The sequence below is a fragment of the Nanorana parkeri genome, unplaced genomic scaffold (genome assembly GCF_000935625.1).
Source record: "Nanorana parkeri isolate BGI_ZX_2015 unplaced genomic scaffold, ASM93562v1 scaffold1792, whole genome shotgun sequence".
NCBI classification, from domain to species: Eukaryota; Metazoa; Chordata; class Amphibia; order Anura; family Dicroglossidae; genus Nanorana; species Nanorana parkeri.
The window spans coordinates 144,107-161,999 of record NW_017308060.1 but is presented as its reverse complement, the minus strand read 5'-3'; the positions used below and the strand labels follow the sequence as shown (position 1 = coordinate 161,999).

Genomic DNA, 17,893 nt, shown 5'->3' with positions numbered 1-17,893 from the left:
CTGACACCCTGAAAAATATTGTGTCTCAGGCTGTCCCCCCCCCCCCCCCCCCCCTCCTATTCTATAAGCTTGGCTTCTCCATTTTTACATAAATGGCCTCTTTCACACCTCTTTTAAACCAGTCATCCTCCCTGTCTAGGATGCGTACTTGACTGTCTTCAAAGGAGTGACCTTTTCCTTTAGATGTAAGTATACTGTTGAATCCTGACCAGATGGTTTTGCTCTTCTATGCTGTGCCATACGCTGGTGTAGCTGCTGTTTGTTTCCACTAACATACAATTCTGAGCACTCACAGTGCAGTGAGGAGTGCTTAGAATTGGAGGTAAGCAATCAACAACTTATTGCGCTCTCTGACCCCATGTTGGTTATGATTAACAGATGTTAATTGGAGCAACAGTCACCATATTTATTCCCAGATAATTTTTGTCATTCTGAATTGAGAAAGCTGGTCAGATGACCACTGAAATGTCTTCAAGAAATATACAGCAAGTCCAGTTACCTCGATTTATTTTTTTTTACAGATAAACCGTATTAAACCTCTTTGGCTCACCATAGGCCATACACCTACCAACATTAGACTTCATTAGAAGCTAATTTAATGAAACCCAATAATCCATTGCCTATTTAGGATTAGCTCATGATACTAGGGAAATATGATTATTAAAATGAACGTTAACCATTTGGGAGGAGCAGAGGAGGATATTGTAAAGGCTTAGCCCTGCTGCTCGCTCCCCGGCCCTCAGCCCTGCCTTAGCGGCCAGCTCTGTGACACCCCCTAGAGGGCTGACAAAAAGATGCTGCAGTGGCAGCTAGAGAGGCTCTTGTTTTAATATTAAGAGGAACTCCTGCAATATCAAGCAGTTTGTAGCATCCCAGAAAAGTTCCCCTTTAATATCTGGAAATCATCTATACAAGCCATTCAGACCCATCTTTAGTTTATTGAACTCTGTCAGAACTCATAAACCCAGGACTGTTAAGTATTCTATTTTTATTCCAATTTTACGGTTATAGACTTTGTCTCCTTTTATTTATTTTTTTTCTGTATATTTTCTTTTATTAAAGGATGATATTAAAAATTGTTACGCTTATTTCTATGCTCTAACTAAGAACTTAAAGTATCCTTGCCTCTGTGAAGAGCACTACTGTATAATAAACCTGTCATATTCCTGTCTGAGAGGACAGCGGTATCATAGGCTTTGTTTAAGGGCCAGTTAACACCATATGCAGTCCGTTTATTTTGATTTCTGCAGTCAAAATACATCACAATGCTTTCCTATGAGCTTTCTTGTCCTTAATTCACACCATTGCAGTCTGTTCAGGTGCAATCAGAAAAAGTACTGCTTGTCCTATTTTACCTGCATAAAACTGCATCGAAATGCATCAAAACGCAGTGCAAACACATAGCAAACGCACCGGAACGCATACAAGAAAAAAAAATTAGTCTGAATTGATTATGTCATCACCCAGGGACTTCCTCTTTGTAGTGTGGAGAGAAAGTGAAGAGATGGAATTTGTGGATGCAGATGATTTCATCCAATATGTGCGGGACTGTCCCCTGCTGTACAACAGCAAACATCCCCAATATAAGAAAAAAAATTGCCAGAAGATGGCAAAGTGGAGGGAGATTGCTGAAAAGGTGCACCCAGATTTTGGGGCTATGAACCAGAGAATGGCTATAGTCAACACCATAGTATAGTATAGCACCATGCCAGCCAACAAAGAAAGCATGTCTGATCTCCAAAACCAACTTAGGAAATGCTCAGACAGGAAGAGGAAGTTACCTAATTGTCGATGCGTTTTTTTTCTGCACTAGAAAATGCTCATCAGAAACGCATTGCAAACGTGTCAAAACAGATCGCAGTGCAACTGCACAGACGCACACAGTTGTGATGCAGTTTCTGGTGTGAACTGGGTCTAAGTGTTTTGAATTGTCACGGCATTTGCTGGGAATAGTCAGTGTTTCCGTAAAAAAAAAAAAATAATGTGTTGGCAGCGAATGTTTGGGGTGTAAGGGGTTAACTGCGGACTTAACCAACCCTAGTGGCGATCGTTATCAGTCTGCTGGCCTGAGATTGTGGTTCCGCGAGCTGGGAATGCTCTGTGCAGGGTGAGGCTGAGAGTGTTATCACCACAGCCTTGCGACAGGTGATTGACATATAGTGGGTTCGGATTGGGTGCGCCCGTCACAGGCACCTCTAAGGACCTGTTGTATTCTAGTACGTTGTATATGTTACCTATGTATACCAGTACCTTATCGTATTGTATTTCTTGTTAAACCCAATAAAATGAATGGAAAAGAAACATAATTCTTATAATGTATTTTTCTATATTATTTAGGCAAAACACTTTGTGTTATTGTGCTTGCAAATAAGAAAAAAAGACATAAAACAGAAATAAATCAATCACACTCTACAGTATAGAAGTCTCTACAGTATAGACGTCCCTGGGTACTGAATGCAGCATGTAATATGGATTATTAAAAGGTTAGCAGGTTTCATAAACACTCAGACTTTTTCCAGAGACTATAAAGAAATACACATACCAGTAAGTTGAAAAAGATCTCTTTCAAGTTCTTTGTATCTTCCTCTGAAAGCCAGTGTCCATCATCATCCTCTCCAAAACCACCCGTTAGGATTTTTATCTCTATTTTTCCTGCCAGGGAAATAATCATTTGAAACTTATAACTACATAAAACTTTAAAACAATGTTGAATCTGAAGTAAGAAGGCAGTGCTTAATCTCGGTTTGGAGAAATCACTAGGAAGGACAGGATCCAATGGCACACCACAGGGACACAGGAACTCAACTGAAAAACAGGTACTCTGGGCTTGTACATCATTGACACTATTCCTACCAAACACACTTTCAAGCCAGGTAGACACACTTCTTGATGAACCGGCCAAGATGTGATACATGGGTGCTGCTGTTGGTGCTTTTCCAACCAGAATCCCTCGATCAGCTGATCGAAGGAGCATGTTGGAAAATTGTCGGCCGAAAAGAGCTAGTAGCCAATGAGCTACCAGTTCTGTTCGGGTATTCTGACAGTGGCCGGCGGCTCCTGTCAGAATACAAAGGAAACAGCAGGAGATTCCTTGATCAATGCTCATAAGCGTTGAAGGTGGAACTTGTTCTATTTTTTTTTGTTCATCTGGCAGGTTAAACAAAGAAAATAGACGCGTGTATATCTGACTTTAGGGAACGGTTTGCTTAATGTGATCTTGTGCTTTGCCAGTGCAGGGCAACTTCTCCCTTCCCCCTTCACCTATCCCAGCTGCTCCATGTAGTTTGTTGAAGCTTACACAGGGCTTAGGACTCTCTTTGCAACCTCATTTGACAGCGCTGGGATAATCATCAATACATGTAATTAAAAGAGAAGTCACATGCTCTGCAATAAATAAAGTGCCAGGTATTTCTCTCTACCTAGGCGGGGTAAATTGAATGTATGCTGCAGAAGAAAGTTAACTTTTAGGTTGCAAGCTCTTACGGGCAGGGTCCTCCTTATCATCTTGTCTTGAATAGTGTTATTGTAATGTCTTCCTTATATTGTAAAGCACTGCGCAAACTGTTGGCGCTATATAAATCCTGTATAATAATAACAAAGTTATGTCAAGTATTATGTTCTCCATACATTGCAATTTTCTGCACTTTCAACCAGCTTGGTAATGAACAGTGCAAGCTTGCGAGACGTGAACACTTCAAACATCCAGTGGGTGGGCCAGACACTAACAAGTAGGGATGTTCAGATACCTGTGCAGATACTTGGCACTTCCATGAGAACTATCAGGGTTGCAGCAGTTGCAGCTGGGACCTGGCTCTCCACCTACAGGGATGCACAAATCCCAGGAGCTCCGTGTGCTCCTTACAAATTACAGATGCCTCCAAATATTTGAATTTTTCTCTAGTCTAGTCTTGGAGCTGGAAAAGTATCCGTACTTGTACCGAGTATGGTACTTGGTATCTGAACATCCCTACTAAACAAGCTTGACACAGCATACACAGAAGTCCTTTCTCCTTCTAGAAACAGTTAATTGTATTATATATGCAGGGTCATCTTCCTACTCGGTAGTGCTATGCAAGGTTGTACCTTTGTATGGCTTTAAACTGTCTGATCCTGCCCCTGATTTGACAGCCTGATGGTTCAAGCAAAGATTGTCACCTTACTGTTCCTCTCGCATTATGTAATTTTACAAGCCTGGGTACTGGTGGAAAACACAGCATTGTATAATTCTACATAGTGATTTTATCTAATTAAAAGGGGACAGAAGTGAAATACATATAGCCAACTAAAGCAATGTAGCATTAAAAAACCCCCCACACACTCTTAAAAACCTCAGTGACCTGTATCAACCTTACATAAGACAAACATGAAGAATGGTAGATGCAAACTCATTTACCAAAAGGTAAGGCATGCATGGATTTCGATAAAGGTGTCTCAAGACGGCAGGTTAGAAATCAAGACTGCTTTTAAGAAAGAAGGCTGCAACTAATGATTATTCTCATAAAAAGCGATTAGTTGGCAGTTTATTTTTTTGGATTAAATCGGTTGAAAAAAATAAATACATATCCTTAATTTAAAATACACATATGCAGTCTTACAAAACAAAGTTTACTTCAGAATAAAACTGTATGCACAATTTTTTGCAAATCCACTGCACAGGAATGCACAGCATTGCGGTACTGTGTGTTCCATTGCGGCCAATCACACTGTGGGTGGGAGGCGCGTTTGGGTGCCATTGAAATGAACGGCACTGCAACGCACCTCCTGCAGCAGAATTTGTCAGACCGAAAATGACCTTTTCCCCATCTTATATAATTTTTTTAAAATAACTATTGTAAATCACATGGCGCTTGAATAGCTTCAGCCCAGGAATGACAGCTGCCAGTGGTAAGATTCTGCCGACAGCAGCGTAATGTAAATACGGCAGGTAGTGGGCTGGTGCAATAGCCAGCCTGCTATTGGCCATTTTAAATTGCAATAGCAGGCTGACTATTGCACCCGCCCTCTGCTTGCTGTGCCCTCCCAGCGTGGAGGAGAGAACCAGGGGATCCAACCAACTGATAACGAGAATAGTTGACAACTATTCTCATTATCGATTAGTTGGTTGCAGCCCTAGAAATAGTAAAGAAAACTCTTAAATAAAAAACTTGCTTGGAAGCAGAAAAGCCAGACATTTAGAGAAGCAGACCAGAGTTAATTCATTGCAAAGAGAATCAGGAACAGAAAGCGCTAGAGAAGCACATTTAAAAGTACCCTACAAAGTGCAAATCAAAAACCCTAAATTACACTCAACCCGACTGCTTCTGCCTTGTGCAAACACAACCAAAAGGAGCCAGACGATAGCAACACAAGCCTACCTTTTGCCTTCAGGCCTTCCTTTTCAAGCAGGTCTTTTACAACATTTTCAATGAGTCTCATCTGTGGGTTTTCGCTGCTCATTTCCTTCAAGCTTTTCTCGGTATGCTCAGAGCTGCCCCTCCGTATCTTAGTAACCCTGACTTTTACACGGCCATCTGAACGGTCATCTGATAAAGAGATGACAGGAAAAATTAACCCATCTATTTACGAATACTTAAAAAACAGGATAGCCAAACTCCGGTAATGGCCTTCGAGTGAATCAAGGCCTCATCCAATAACCTTCAGTATATCTGATCTCCCCCAGCAGGGGAGCATAGAGGTTTTTGCCAACAAGTCAAGACGCAAAATATCCACTAAATAGCTTTGTATTTACCAAAGGAAGACCTGAAAACAGTTCTAGATAACATTCTTATTTCCAAAGTAAAAAAGATACCGGTACCAAATTGTTGGCCTTATTTCTAAGACTTGTCCTTAGTAACCACATTCTTCCTTCCATTTATTCTGCACTATAGGAATAAAGCAATGGAGATGACTAACTGCTGTGGGGGTAACACAAACTGCTCTGAGACCCCTTAGCCAAAATGACCCACAGTGTGCATGATAACCAAACGCTTCCAACACTTTCAGGGTGCTACACAAAGTGTTCACGCTTAAAGCATCTTTAGGAACCAGTACCTTCAACCAACTAAACTGCATTAAAAAAAAAGATTTACTACATTTCTGTAAAAAATAACAAAAAACACTGTAACCTAAATTAAAAAGACGACTTGTTCCCAGACATTATATCAAATTCTGATTTGAAAGAACCAATCAAAACCTATCGAAAATATAAACAGTCTTCAACCAACAAGAGACACAAGAGGCCGTCAATGACTCCATGCCTTAACATGTATTTTGCTTCTGTCCATCTGAAAAACACAACATTCTAAAGAAATGATTCTTAACTCTGGTCCTTAAAGTACACCTGTCATGTGAGAAATGAAGGCTGCCACTGCTGAGCTCACTTTCCAAAAATGCCATATTGATAGTGGTCATGTGAATTCAGTGGTTTCACTACTTCAAAACAAATATAAAGAACAAGTATTCCAAAATCAATCTGACTGCTGGTACCAAGTCAATGAACCGATGTATTATAGCCAGGGAAACCAAAGGTCAGCAATGGCAGCATACTTATTTATTTTAGGACTGTGGTGTTTTTTATTAATGATGTCCTTGACTTCAATTCACAGGTGAGATGACTAGAATCTCGGGAGATATTTTATAAAACATACACAAACACACACCTAACAGAACACACACACACACACAGTTTCCTTAAAAAAAAAAAACATTAAGCCATTTCAGATGCAGGTTCCTGACGTAGACAATTAACCCCTTAAGGACCAAGCTTCAGATGCTTGCATTTCAGTTAAGGACCGAAGCAATTTTTGCTGTGTGTGTTCAACGGCAATTGCCATGTCATTTATTGCACTAGCACATATTATAAACCGTTTAAAGGACAAAAAGGGCTACAGTCGGCTCTACAAGTTTAAACAGACTCCCGGCGGCAAAAGTCGCCGGGAGTCTGTTTAAACAGCCCCGATGCTGGCGACGTACACTGTACGTCGTCAGTCACGAAGGGGTTAATTTGATGCGACATGTGCTTATATAAGTTCTCATTTAGCGCATGACGGCAGCTTAAACCCTTAAGGACCCATGATGAAACGATGCAGTCATGGGTCCTTAAAGGGTTAAGCATGAACCATGGGGCGGAGGGAATACATAGACAAATCTATAGACAAATACAGAATAATCAAGTCCTTTATACACCTACCAGTTGGGGCTTTGGCAGCAGGTTCCTTGTTGCCTTGCGTCATGACTTCATTGCTTTCCCCTGGCTCGGTCTCTTCTTCCTTATCCTCTGCAGCATTATCCAGTTTATCTATTAGTTTGTTCAACGTGGTAGCAAGTGATTTTGTGGCTTGCTTTCTGTCAAACTCCCCCTTCAAACCTTCTGTTTCCAACTCCTCCTGAGCCTAGAAAGTACAATTGAAAGTGTGACAACTTAGCAATAATTTCTGGATGATACCATGCAAGGATGAAAACAGCTTTGTAGTAGTTTTGGCGAGTGGTGGGTGATACACAGATAAAACAATATCTAAAGCTACTTAGCAAAACTTCAGATCTTTTTAAAAATAGGAGCTCCTAATGCGCAAAATACATTTAAACATGTTCTTATTGGAAGTAAGGAGATTAAGGGGGGACATGATTTTCATGTATAAAATGTTTACCGGGGATAGCGACATTAGCAGCAAACGTTTTAAAATCAACTCCATGACAAAGACGAGAAGCCACCACCTAAAATTGGTGGAGAAAACATTTCAGCACAAGGGGCGAAGGGGTTTCTTCTCAGTTAGATCAGTCAGGGTCTGGAACTCGCTGCCACATGCTGTGATTTCGGCTGAGAGTGTGGAATCATTCAAGAGGCGATTGGACGATTTTCTCAGGGACCGTAATATACATGGATACAAGTACTCTTGAGAATGAGATCACACAGTGACCTATACATACGCACACATCAGAAGGACCATACTTATGCACACTATAGGTTGGACTTGATGGACATATGTCTTTATTCAACCTCAAATACTAGGTAACTATGTAACTATTCTGATTACATTACTCTGTTGTAAAAGTTATTTTTTTGTTTTTTTAATTGAGTAGCCTCTCCTCATAGCTAGTAACAGACTCTACTAATACACATTTCACTACATAAGGACTAAAATATCCAACCTAAAAGGTTTTCAAAAGGCAAAAATTAGGAGGCCCCTTAAAGAACACCAGCTCCCACCTCCCAGTGCAATTTTGCCAAGCAGCAAGATAAAAAAATATAGCATGGACCCTCATCATTGGCCGTTAATCTTGACTGGTGAAACCATTATTATTACTAACTAGAAATAAAATTAATTATATCCGTGCTGGTAAAAGAGCTAGTACTTTAGGTAACATTCAAAAACATGTTTTATAGGAAGGGCAGAGTAGTTAGCCAAAAATAAAAAAAATTGGTGTCTTTATTTCCTAATAGATCACACACACTAGACATTAGTTAAGGTGCTATCCATTCTTGGATGTGTAAGCAAGCACTGACAGCTTGAAGCTTTAACCTGTTTGTCACCTTTGCAATACAAGTTGTTGTACAGGGGTGGTGAGACTAAGCCATCTAGTGGCTGTGAGCTATGCAGTCATTCCCCAGGAGAATGATGACAAAGTGTATGTAAAACCAAAAGCAAAAAAGGTCAAATACTGCACATAACCAATCCTTAGATGAGGTGGCTGCATTAGTTTGCTTTCTTTTTCCCCCCCTTTATTTTCACTTGGTGATCCGGCCAGCAAGTCTGTTATTTTTCAGTTTCCTTTAAACAGTCCAAGCTGTCCACCATAGGTAGCAGATGAAAGGGTTGAGACAAACTATTTAACACTGAAAAAGGGCTTACAAATGGTTAGACTTTTTTCATTTATGTAAAATCTATATTCCATTAAGCTGTAACCGCTTAACCTCACTGGCGGTATGATTTTTTATTTTCTTTTTTCGTTCTTTTTTTTAAAAACTTTTGAATCGCCCGCCGGTTCCGTCCCCCTGCGACGCGGACACTCGCAAGGGACGGAACCCGGATGTCGGCATCGGCCGGAGGACACAGCGCAGCTCGAGGCACAAGGTAAGAGACGCGCTGTGTATTCCCGAGTGTGGCTCTGTGTTCCTGCTTATAGTACAGAAAATTAACCCCGAGCCACACTCGGGAATACAGCCAAGGAGGGTAAACGTGTTAGCTGTGGTTCGGATTTAATTAGTCAAGTCCATCTAAATCTGCTAGTGCATCCAACACTACCGCTGTCCAAGGGTGACTGCTGCTCCTCAATAGAGCGGAGCCACCCTAAGACAGGAAAGGTGTTACTGACCAAATCACTAGGTGAAAAAAGGCTCAAAAAACAAAACGCAGCAGTAAAGTGGAACTAAAACAAATCTCTCAACCTACATATGAAATACTTATGACATTCAATACAATTGAAATCTTTTTTCAACTTGCCAAATGATTTGCACTTAGCACATGTTTTTTTTTACACACCTCACACTACACAGCTATGAAGATTACACTACTAAATCCTGGCTCAACTTTACCACTTCCTGGAACACCTTCCAGCTCATTGGAGTTGATGTTGACTCAGTATCCAATGAGCAGGCCAGAAGTGGGGAGGTGATGCGTATAAGAAACTGCCTAGCTGAACCAGAAAAATAAGATTTTTGTATTTGTAAAATCTTTCTTAGCAGTCCATTGAGGGATACAGGAACAATAGAGATCATATATTTATAGCGATACTGCTGCCTTTGGAATGTTTCGGACACCGACAAAAAGAAAAAAAGTTATTAAGCCAGCTGTCCTGCATAACCCCGCTTTTGGCAAGCCTCAATTTTATGGGCAAGCCAGTTTGCGTTTCTCACTGGACTCCCCAAAAATCTTCTTTATCGTCCATTGAGGGATACAGAAACAGTAGAATTCATACAAGTGGGACGTCCAAAAGCAATCCAAAACAAGGGAGGGACCTCTCCTAGGAAATGCTACACTGTGGAACCAAGAGCCACTTAACTGAATAATAGCATTGTAGCAAAAATATCAGGTAGAAGAACAAAAACAAGTGAAAATACCACTTTGAAAATTCAATAGAGGAGGAACCACAGAACAAGTGGGAGAGTGGTTCATTCGAGAAAGAGAAAATGCTTGAGGTCTATGACTAGAGAAGGATGCAGATTCAAAATGTCTTTGGAGAAATAAGAGCCATGGGAGGAGGAGGACTATGAGAGTCCTGTCGTATCTAAATATCCCCTGCGGTGGAGGAAGATAGCTCCAGAGCCAGAAGCTGAAGGCGTGGGCATTTTCTTGTGAAGATATTGGTCGGAAAGACACTTGTCTTTCTAAGGCAAGTGAAGGAGATGTTCTTTGCTTGTACCTTCAACATTCAAAGAACATAGCCAAAAGTGGTCTTTTCATAAGTACAGACATAGTCATGCAAGACAATAATTTAGATGCATTTATAAAGGCCCATTGAGCAAAAGCTCATACTGTAAAAATGCTAGGGTCCTGACTAGACGAGGGTGGTACCAGAAACTGGAATGTAAGTAAAGTAGTCGGTAGCACAGTTATATAAAATCTGAGCTGGACTAGACTGAAAGGCATCTGAAAGAAAATCAGAAATAGCCATTTAGGCCTGAGACACTAAAAAGGTGAAGGGCCGGGGCATGGCCAAGCGGCGTGCATGAACGGACGCTGATCACAGCAGCTCCGGTCCCACTCTCATCCTTATCCTATCCAGGCGGTTCCCGCGACTCGGTCGGCACCCGGGCTCCTTCCACTCTCCCTCAGGATCCTCCTGGCAGCTACAATGGGGAAAAAAATCGGGGACCAGAGGGACGTCTCCGCGGCCGAAAAATTGGCCCGGTTCCAGCGGCAAGATGGCGCCGGACATGCGGCCCTCCGCACCTCCTCGGGCTCCACGATGAGGATGGGGACTCCTCAATCCTCAAGTAAGGGGGCTTCACAGGGGAAATCTGCTCCACTGACCCAGCTGGGCATGAAGGGGAAGGCAGCACAATCCCCCCAGGCTGAACACACAAAAGGCCAACCTGTACAACGTGCATGCAGGGCCTCTGAGGAGAGGGGGATGGGGGAGACGTTCCCTGCAGACACACAGGCCCCTGCTGAGCCCACCCTCCTACAATTAATGGAGGCTATTCGGGACTGCAAAACCTCCCTGGCATCACAGATTGAGGGGGTACATATAGACCTCTCTCTGCTGAAGCATGATGTTCAGGGTCTGCGTGACAGGGTCACCGAAACTGAGGGCCGCATTACTATCCTGGAAGATGCGATGACCCCGTTGTCCAGGGATACTGCTGGATTACAGAGGGAGCTAGCGGCCTGCAGAGCTAAAATGGATGACCTGGAGAATCGCTCCAGGCGGAATAACCTCCGCTTTGTTGGATTTCCTGAGCGGTCAGAGGGCCAACATCCTGAGCAATTTATTCAAGATTGGCTTAGAGAGATGTTTGGAGATTTCACCCCCTCTTCTCCTTCCTTTGTGGAGCGGGCGCATCGCACACCACCCTCCTCGCCTCCCCCTGGTTCCGCTCCCAGACCTATTATTGCCAGGATCCTCAACTTCAGGGATAAAGTGGCGATTCTGCGTGCCTCACGGATTGCAGGGGAGCTCTCCTACAATGGGAATCGGGTCTTCATTTTTCCTGACTTTTCCACTGAATTACAACACCAAATGTCCTCCTTCCTGGAGGTCAAAAAGCGGCTGCGCCAGGAGGGTGTCGCCTATGGCATGCTTTATCCTGCCAAACTGAAAGTGACAAGGGATGGTAAAGTACAACTCTTCTCCTCACCCAACGAAGCCTCGGACTGGCTGGATGGTAAAGGTCTTCCCCAGAGGAGACGCAAATATGACCTGTTCCTGCTGGAACAAACTAAAAAGAAAATGCTACATACTCAGCAAAAAATATTCGAGTTTGGGAATAAGGCGGGTAGATTACTGGCATACTTTACAAGGCCGGAATTCAACCCTACCTCTATTCCCCACATTCTCTCTCTCCCTCGGGGTCCCTGGTCACTGACACCCAAGGCATTATGGATGCATTCCTGTCCTTCTATAGAGATTTATACTCCTCCAGAGCCCAATATACGGACGTTGAGCTGGGGGATTATCTGTCTCAGATCTCCCTCCCCTCCCTGTCCTCTCAGGCCAGAGAGGAGCTGGATCAACTGCTCACTACTGACGAAATTGAGTTGGCGGTTGCCCAATTCCCTACTGGGAAGACCCCAGGGCTTGACGGATTCCCAGTGGAGTGGCACGCCTCTTATATGGAAGACATAGGGCCACACCTACTAGACACATGTAATGAGGCATTTGGGCTGGGTATACGCCCCCCGTCTATGAGAGAAGCTCTTATAGTCTTGATTTTAAAACCGGGAAAAGATCCGACTAAATGTGACTCGTACCGTCCTATTTCCTTAATTAATGTAGACGCAAAAATCCTTGCCAAAATTCTAGCAATGCGCATTAATAAACACATTCTGTCCCTAATAAGCAGTGACCAGGCGGGATTCATGCCAGGCCGTTCCACCAGGATGAATATCCGTAGACTTTTCACCAACCTCCAATATTCTCACCCCACGACTGAAGGTAGGGCAGTGATCTCGCTAGACACCCAAAAAGCCTTCAACAGCGTTGAGTGGCCTTATTTACTGAGAGTACTGGAAGCATATGGGTTTGGCTCCTGTATAATCCGTTGGGTTGAGATTCTGTATAACACCCCAGTGGCCAGACTGCACATCAACAGAGAGGTATCCGACACGTTTAGTATCTTTCGGGGTACGAGACAGGGTTGTCCTCTCTCCCCTATCCTTTTTACCTTGGCAATTGAGCCCCTGGCGCTTAGGATACAGAAGTCTGTGAATATACATGGCCTGAAGATACGTGATCTGGAGGAGCGGATCTCTCTGTATGCTGATACGTTAATTTATTTGTCTGACCCGAATAACTCCCTAAATGGGGTGAAATGGGGTGATGCTTACCTTCCCACAGCTTAGGGAGGAGCGGAGACTATCCCCTTCTGATTTTTTGGCCTACTTTCAGCTGCTACATGCGATACGTACCCAATTTGGATCAACTACTTTTACACCAGCCCAGTCACCCCTGGAGGGAATGCTGCGGGAGGAAGGTTCGTCAAAATTGATCTCCACATACTATGCGGAACTCATGTCCTCCAGAGCCGGTAGATTTGACGACTGCAAACAGAAGTTGCGGTCGCTCCTCCCGGACCTGGTGGAAGATGATTGGGGTGACTTTGAGAGCAGCTACATGTCATCTGTAATAGCGTCTAGGGACAAACTGATCCAAATGAAGAAGTTCTTCTACCAGGTTTACTACACTCCCGCCCGGATGCATAGACCCGGCCTACGCCCGACTTCGCGTTGTTTTAAGCACTGCGGACGAGAGGCCGACTTCTTGCACTGCTTCTGGGAATGCCCCGTCATAAGAGCCTTTTGGTCGGAAATCACTTCCTTCATGGAGGTCAGCCTCGGCTTCCCCAACATTTGCAACCCCTCATTCTGCCTCCTGGGTCTCTTTGGGGAGCTAGCACTGGCCTCCCGTTCTCAGACATTCATCTGCCTCCTTTTATTTTATGCCAGGAAAACCATTCTCCTAGTCTGGGGTAGCCAGACGGCCCCCTCCCTGGGCGAGTGGAAAAGACTGATCAATCAAGCACTCCCCATTTACAAACTAACATACGAGCAGAGAGGTAACCCGACACGTTTTGGTCGCATATGGGACCCATGGCTGTCCTCCTCAAACACAAAATTTGGAAACGGGGTAGTACTAACTTTTTGGCCCCAAGTCCCCCAGTCCTGGACCTATGAGCCCTAGGTGATACTTTTTGATCTGCTGATATATGTGGCTGAGTTTGTTTCTCAATGTTCTGTGATACCTATCTTAGAGCTTTATCACCATGTCTTGAACCTTGAATATTGCATCCACAGCTTGTGTAACTTGTGTAAGCATGTAACCTCATGACCAACATAGAGTGTACTGATGTGTAAATGCCTGGGTTATGTTGACCCAATTGTTGTTTGTTGATGGTGTTGTTATCATTGTTGTGTCTCAGACATTTGCAAAAATCAATAAAAATGATCTTAAAAAAAATAAAAAAATAAAAAAGGTGATGGTCAGGACTAGGCTCTGCCATAAGTGTAGCACGGGCGCAGGATAATACAGATAGGGGTGCCGGGTAAGCTAAAAGCTGTCTCACAGCCCAAAGACTGGATAATAAAGTGCCCATGGCAACCAATCAACTTCTCTCCTTCATTTTAAAAGCTTAACTGAACAAACTGACGACAGAAACTGATTTGTCACTATGGGCAACTGCTCCAGATTTTGTCTGCTCTAGTTTTGATAAATTCCCCTAAGGCTGGGTTCACACCTAGGCGGATTGAATATGCACGTTTTTCGCACGTTTTTTTAACCGCGATTCGCGGTCGAAAAACGCGCGTTTCCGAGGGATACTTGGCTGTATCCCAATGGAACCGCCCGACCAAAACGCCCCAAGAAGTACATTTACTTCTTGGGGCGTAGGGCAGTTTCCCGCGCGTCCGTACTCGCGGAAAACCGCACAGATGGGAACCATACACATTGAAAATAATGGCATTTCCCTGCTTCAGCGGTTTTCCGCAAGTACGAAAGCGTGGAAAACCGCCTGGGTGGGAACCCAGCCTAAGGGTATATTAGTAAGTAGGAATGCACCGATATATATCGACCGAAAATTGCACTTTGGTTAAATGCCATTTTTCTGCTGATGCAGCGGCGTATCCGTTCTTTCCCTCCTCCCCGCTGGGCCCTGCTCTGTGTCCCAGCGGGGAGGAGAGAAACTGTCACAGGAGGCCGAGCGCTGCGGGAAGAGAGCGCTGTGAGCTGTCACAGATCGGCAGAGCGGTGTGTAGGCGGAGACAGCCAGCACTGTCACAGAAGGGTGAACTCTCCTCCCGTAACGCTCGCTCAGCCTCCTGTGACAGCTGTAAGGAAGAAGAGCGAGTAGTACAAACTCAGTGATCACTGAGTGTAAATTGAGGACATAGTATGGTTACTATAGCATCAATTATGAATGAATGGGAGTGATCTACATCACCTCCTGTTCATTCATGATTGTGGTTATAGTAAACACACAATGTCCTCACGTTATCAATGAACAGGAACACTCAGTATAGAGGATTCTTGTTCATTTATAACATGGGCTGCAGAAAAAGAGATTGCAGACAGAGTCCGCAATCTCTTTTTATATTTTAAAAGGGAAATATCAGGGGTCTGTTTAGATCCCTAATAACCTGTTTCCCCGAAAATAAGACCTATCCCGAAATTAAGACCTAGTACCAATTTTGGGAATTGCTAAAATATAAGACCTACCCCGAAAATAAGACCCAGTTGTGACCATTCCCATGGCCGCTAAGGCATAAGGGGGAACTTGAAGAGCCGCGTGGGAGAATCAGCGGTGCCAACGAAGCCAGCGCTAGAGAAAGTGAGGCGGCAGCGCAGGGAGCACACCCGCATAAGCCGATGTTTCCTCTATAACGCCGTCTCCTGTCACAGGTGGAGTGATACCAAATGCACTCTGCCTGTGAGGAATCTATAGTGAAAGTGCGCTTCGCTCATTCTGGTTCCCAAATTGCTATTGGAAAGGTATGGCAACCTGTATTGCCCTGATCACCCTTTTCTTAACTTTGCCATTTTGATACAGCATGAATAAATATAAAATAATTGTTTTTTCCATTGCTTCATCAATATTATATAAAATAAAGATTCATTTATCTTTGACCGTGCTGTATTAATATAACATGGGCCGGCTGTTAGTTGTGTGAATGAGGTCTTAAGCTAAATTAAGGTTTTTTCACTTTTCTACACAATTCCATCTGCTTCCATCCTATCCATACGCCATCTTGTGGCCTTTTTTCAAATGGCACGTTGAGATTTTACTAACTTTCGTTGAGTACAACTTTGTGACAATTTAAGCAAAGTAAACTTATTTTTTGACAGTCATGTTGTCTTTTGAGTTACAGTTCTTCATAATATTAAAGAAACTGACCTAAAATCATTATTTTGTATTGCTTTGGAAAAAATGTGATCTGCCACTTTAAGAAAAAGTATCGGTAATTGGTATCGGCGAGTACTCAGTATCGGTACTCGTACTCAGATCCAAAAAAGTGGTATCGGTGCATCCCTAATATATATATATACACACACACATACGTGTTCCCTATTTATAATGGTCTGGCCCTCTAGCAACTTCATAGCTAATTTGCCTACAAACGTCAGGTGGTCAAAATAATCTGGCCACTCTGTATGTATGTATGTATGTATGTATTTTATTTTTTTTTATTTGAAAAAAAAAAGGTTAGAAATGTATTTGTTTTGGTTTCGGCCTGACTTTTTCATTTCGGTGCACCTCTATTAGCAAGTCATGTACCACATTCACCACTTTGAGCTTTCAGAGGCTGAACCTGTGAATACATTGCGTCTCTGGACCTCAAGCACACCATCCAGCTAAATAACACAATGCTCACAGGGCTGGAAGTGTCAAAATGCAAAGTTCATTGCTTAATAGCAAGTTATATAGCCAATTTAAGAGAAACGCTGAAAGAAGGAGCAATTAGAGACTGGGTAACTCCTGCAGTAGTACCACTGCTTTTAAACTGCGGCTATCTGGCCAACACAGGATCTGGAAGCTCCAGAATGCATAGCCTAGTGCTTGAAGGGCACTTTGGGATATGTTGCACATCGCCCTATGCTGTAACTGACATCAGCATTGAGGACAGAAGTCATGAGGCAGAACCAGCTGTTCCTACGCTACCATTTAGCTCATTAATGAGTTAAAAGAACACAGTCACACATAAAAAAGGATCCACTTTTCTAGATATGGATAGTAGGCAGTAATGTACAAGTAGTACTTAAGCTGTATCCAGTAATGATGGTCACATATAAAAATGTGTTATTCCCAAAGCAGACATGTAGTAATAGACATTCAAAGATCAGAGCAATAGTGGCTGTGTCACAACTTAGAAATAGCATTCAGCCAGTTATAGGCACATTGCCACGACAGATCTGATTGTCGAGGTGACACAATTCCCCAATACAGAGGTTGGGTATACCAGAGGTAGTACTTCTGCTCCACATTATATGAGCACTGTTAGCCAATAGACGAAGACACAGGGGATTGGAAAACAGAATAATGTAGAGTAAAGTGTGGGAAGGTAACATGCAAGGATGCCTTTGTTATTATCTGTGGTACATTATACAGAAACAATATTAGAGACTGAGTACACCAGTATTCAGATATTATATATGACATCTACTGCTCCTGTGTGCTTCAATTGACAATAAAGACATAAGTGTGTCATCTCTATGGCTATCTAATATCACAGCGTTAGTTGTTTCCCTGGACTTCAAACTTAAACTTAACAGTTCTTTGACCTGGGGCATTAAGTACATGTGGGTTCCTAGCATAAATATTTCTGTGAAGGTGCTACAATAGGGATTCCTCAGTAGACATTGGCTAATTTAGATGTTTTAGTGGCTACCTCATCAATAATGTTGTTAAATTCCTTCTCCACCTCGGTTTTCACATTCTCCTTAATTTGGGATACATCGGACTTGGGAAGAAGATAGTTCTCGAGCTCCTTCTCAAACTCCTGCATTAGAGCCTGTTCATCTTCATCCTCTGTATCTTTCAGTTCATCCACTGTGTTTGATTCTGCCTCACCCTTCTCCTCTTTGTTTTCAGAGGCAGGTTTGTCTTCATCCTGCAAAAACAAAACAAAACCCCTGAACACAGATTCACTGTATATAGCACCCATGTAACAAAACCAAACAAAAACAGATTAAGGTTTTCTTTTGCAATACACAAATGCAACTGTGGCATACAAATGTAATATTTAAAATAGTAAACGGTGCTGGT

The 17,893-nt window shown here is 42.9% G+C and overlaps 1 protein-coding gene across 1 annotated transcript in view; it reads right to left on the bottom strand.

The window, feature by feature from the left end:
- The window catches only part of OS9 (OS9, endoplasmic reticulum lectin), a 50,423-nt gene that overhangs the window by 9,528 nt on the left and 23,002 nt on the right, over positions 1 to 17,893 (bottom strand). The window contains exons 11-14 of the mRNA XM_018571611.1: positions 17,517 to 17,738; positions 7,169 to 7,370; positions 5,355 to 5,522; positions 2,543 to 2,652 (exon numbers count right to left, since the gene is read on the bottom strand). Coding sequence (XP_018427113.1) covers positions 2,543 to 2,652; positions 5,355 to 5,522; positions 7,169 to 7,370; positions 17,517 to 17,738 — 702 coding nt within the window. The remainder of the gene's footprint in view (positions 1 to 2,542; positions 2,653 to 5,354; positions 5,523 to 7,168; positions 7,371 to 17,516; positions 17,739 to 17,893) is intronic.